This window comes from Pagrus major, chromosome 7 (assembly GCF_040436345.1).
Source record: "Pagrus major chromosome 7, Pma_NU_1.0".
NCBI lineage: Eukaryota > Metazoa > Chordata > Actinopteri > Spariformes > Sparidae > Pagrus > Pagrus major.
Genome location: NC_133221.1, coordinates 3500177 through 3504660, shown reverse-complemented (window position 1 = coordinate 3504660; position 4484 = coordinate 3500177). Strand labels below are relative to the sequence as shown.

Below are 4484 nucleotides of genomic sequence, written 5' to 3'. Positions count from 1 at the left end.
AACTCTAAAACCTCCTGCAATCCGCAAAATATATATGATTTGGTTTGATTGAGAGTTACTTGCTCAAAACACAGCGTAATTTAAAGGCAGATTAAGTGTTTGCATACATGATCGCACAATATTTCAATGTCATCAACCACTTTTGAGTTTAAAAAGTACTTTTTTTCCTCCAGTTTTTTGTAACGTCACAAAATGAATTATAACACCTGTAACCCTCCAACCCTGACTGTTCCCATGACGTTGATTTGATTGGCAGCATGCAAATCGGTGACGCTGTGTTGAACTGTATTGTCTCCACGCAGCAGATGTTCGAGCCCTCAGAGGTGTTCCTCGGTCCTCTGAGTTCAGATGGAGTCCGGTGAAGGTCACGATTATTTGCAGCGATCCATCTCGACTCGCTGCCTCCTAATTGGATTCTTTTTTTTACCTTCACCTAAAAAAGGTTGGTTTAATTTGCTGTCCTCACCTGGAAAACAATCATGTTTTATCAGATGTTATCACGTTCTGCCGACACTTACAGTGTAACAAACTGTTGCACATTGAAAACCATTATAGTCCTTTATGTCACTGTTATCAGTCCATATTGCAAGCAATATTGCCCATTTCTGTCAACTGACAACATCCTCTCACTGCTCTCTCAGAGTCATAGAAAGCTGCACTAGGCAAACAGTCCAGCTTCTCATTGACTTGCTGGCACAAGATCTTCTCCGCCCACAGGAAGTGATGAATTTAAAGTCAAGAGTGATGCCCAAACAGCTCTGACTGGACTCACAGACTCCTCTCTCATCACTTTGGTTTACTGTTGTATAAAGCATAAAATGACAGGGTTTTTGTCACGTTAACATTGTTGTGTGCAGTTTAGACATAATTTTACATGTTTTCTATGTATGAAAGATGAATAAAAGAAAGCTCCCTCTTGCTACCCTGTGCAAACAATGTGCAGTTTGCCCAGTGCAGCTTTAACAAACCAATCACATCAAATCAGAGGAAATCAGATTTGACGTCTGAGTTGATCTTTCTCATCCCATTTTTCCATCTCAGTCCATCCTCCCTCAGTAAGTCTCTATCGACCTCTCCGACATGTTTAATGTGACGTTTAATTGTACATTCAGGCTGGTCTACATTCCAACATCTTCTTGAAGGCCTTCCTGAAGCTGTCGTCCAGGAAGGCATAGAGGAACGGGTTGAGGCAGGAGTTGGCGTAGCTCAGGCTGGTGATGAAGTAGGAGATCCCGATCAGCAGCGGCGTGGTCCTCAGGTCGGTCGTCAGAGCCACGATGGTGCTGAGATGGAACGGCGTCCAGCAGAACAGGCACACAGCCAAGACTATAAACACCATGATGGTGACTTTCTTCTTGGCTTTGTCCAGCGCCTTGGCATTGCTGTTGAGCCGCATGTTCCTCAGCTTGTATAACATCATGGTGTATAAGATACAGATGGTCGAGACCGGGATGGCGAAGCCCAGGATGAGCGTGTAGATCCGGCTCGCCTTGAACCACAAACTCTCAGGGATGGGGAAGCTGAGCACGCAACTCTTCCTTTCGTCGATCGGGTTAACGTAGACGCCAGCAAAAACAGTGAAAGGCATGACGATGAGGATAACGAGGATCCAGACACACAGTGAGATTATTTTGGCGGCTCGGTAGGTGCGGTAAGGCATGCGTTTGGACCTCACCGTGGCCAGAACAACCAGGTAGCGGTCGATGCTCATTACCGTCAGGAAATAGATACTGGAGAAGATGTTGTAGTGGTCGATGCTGAGGATGACTTTGCACAAAACCTCACCGAAAGGCCAGTAGTGCAGCAAGTGTTCGGCTATGTTGATGGGCAACACCAACGTGAACAAATCGTCAGCGATGGCCAAGTTCAGGATGAACATATTAGTTACAGTTTTCATCTTGGGGGCTTTGAGGATCACGTAGATGACAGCCGTGTTGCCTGTCAGTCCCACTGCACAGATCACAGAGTAGATGATTGGCAGGATGACGTAAAAGTCGGGGTAGGGGTAAATGGGGGGAGTGCAGTTCAGGTCAGTGCCGTTTCCTGACGTGAGGGAGTAGAAGTCTACAGAGTCGTTGCAGATTGGCAGTGGCTCGCTGGGGATAGTCACATTCTCCATGTTTAAAGAGAAAGCAAGGTGGACGCTGTCAAACTAAGAGACGAATATCCACCGATTTTGAAAAAAAAAATTAGTCTATTAGAGAAACATTAGTGTCTTTGTCTTCCTTCCTAGACATGTTCTTACATGGGATGCATCAGCTATTTGTATCTGAGCCTAAAAAGTTGGATATGCACAGTTTGGCAAAAAAAAAACAAAGAAAAAGTTAAGGTAAAGTGGGATTACCCTCCATTACATCACCGGAGAGGAGCTCAGCCTGGCAGACCACTGAGATGAGACCAATCTGTAGCATCAGAAGAGGTCCAGGGACCACCAGCAGCTCAGAGTTAATTTACAGTCAGTAATTTCACAGTTGTTTCAGTTTCTAGGATGTTACAAAGAGAGAAAAAAACGTGGGAATGCATGAGCTGTTCCCATGCACTCTTCCCTCCCTACTCACTGTACAGACAGTCACAGAGTGGTGTAAGGAAATCATGCATAATTAATCATCCAGTTGGATTAAAGTCCTCCAGGGAAAATCTCAAACTCAGGTTTCGTCCGCGGGAAAATTTGGATGCGTTCAGTGTCCAGTCCGCTCCAGACGCCCTGCTTCATGCTCACTGAGATGAGCGCTCCACCATCAGCTCTGTTTCAGGGTTGAACCTCCATCTCCAGGTCTTTAAAAAACATGTGAGACTTCCTTCACCTCCGTGCGGATTCATTCCATCACTTTCCCATTATGAAGTGAAAAAAAATCTCATCCTGCCCTTATTGCGTTTGTCCTCCCACAATATATCCTTCCCCTCCTTCCTCCTCTGACTCTCTCCTCCCCCCGGATGGCAGATTCAAAATGATTTTTTTTTTTTTAAAGGTTGAACGCGTCCACGATCAGGTTTATGATGGTTGTTTATGGTTTCGGGTGGTGGTGGTGGTGGTGGTGTGTCCTCGGTGCTTCCTGCGCGCTTTGGAGACGGCGTCAGGGTTTTACGCACGAGTGGCGCATTCCGAAATCTAGACAGCAGAGAGATGTGGACATCAATTAGTTGCCTTGCACACATTTTATAAACATCACTGGAGATAGAGTGGGTGTACCTTACCTAAATATACTATAAATAGCGTAAGTTTATGAAAAGGGACACAAAGTCCGGGCAGAACTGGATCTGACTTAAAACTACTAACGCTTTGTCTAAAAGACATCTATCATGAGTACACATCACAAAAGCACTTTATCATTTAAAGCCATATGCTTTAGCCATGCATTATAATTCCCTGATGTTAAAATGATCTCATGTTTATTTCCAAAGTCATGCAAAATAAGCAAATGTGTGAGGCAAACGTAAAAAAAAACGCATATGAAGTCAAATAATCACTCTGTTAAAGTCGCGTCCTGGTTTAACCACATTCAAATATGAGCTGCTATAAAATGTGAGCTGAGACGACTTACTGTATAATCTGTCGATGTCGGATCAAAATGTGTCTGAAGAAAGTATTAACGGATTATAAAGTGCAGAAAGTGAGTTCATGCGGGTTTTACCCTCCTCTGTGTCCCCGCTAAAGTCCCTCTCCTCCGGTCTAACCGCTGAGGGAGACGCGCTGCTCTCCAGTCTCTCTCTCTCTCACTCTCTCTCTCTCTCTCTCACTCACTCACACACACACACACACACAAACACACACACACGCACACTCACTCCTCGAAGGCACCGGCTGACGTCATCAGAGAGCTTTCTTCTGCTGTAACGCTACTTTTGGACATGTCTTTGGCAGTTCAGCGCTGCGCTCTGCAGAAAGCACCTGTCCATCACGCAGCACTGCCTCACATCTCCATCCTCAGATTCTAGGGTGTGTGTTTCCTTACAACATCTTTTATTTTACAGTTCCCCTACAGTTTACTGTTCATACATCCAGCTGTTATACTGGCCTTTGGTATGTGTTTTATTGCTCATTGTGAAATAGCTTATTTAGGAAAAGGGTAAGCAAAATGACTATCCTCTGATTAACCCACTGCCTGCTGTCTGCACGGCACCAACAGTTCATGACTAATATGATATTTTCCCCAAGAGTTGGTGGGTAGCAAAATAAAATAAATAAATACATAAATTCATCTGCTTGCCAGACACATGAGTCCGAGTTATAATATTGTTCTGTGTCTGCCGAGCCGAAGAAAGTCTAGCCTTTTTGTAAGTCATTCTCTCAAACTAAAGGGGTTCTTCAGTCATTTAGCATCGCACTTCCATGAAGGATCCATAACGCAACTCATATCAGCTTAAAAAAATCGTACAAAGGTTTAAGTGCTGACATAACAATGACATCGAAATGACATTATCGGGGGTTGTTTTTTCTCATTTTTCCTTACGGAGTGGCCCTTTAAAGTGTAATCTACCTTAAA

General features: G+C 44.3%; 1 protein-coding gene across 1 annotated transcript; it reads right to left on the bottom strand.

The window, feature by feature from the left end:
- Window positions 1–1108: 1108 nt before the first annotated feature.
- npbwr2b (neuropeptides B/W receptor 2b) lies at window positions 1109–2119 on the bottom strand. The gene has a single exon (XM_073469426.1). It carries the CDS (start codon window positions 2117–2119, stop codon window positions 1109–1111), a length of 1011 nt encoding a protein of 336 aa, XP_073325527.1.
- Window positions 2120–4484: the final 2365 nt, after the last annotated feature.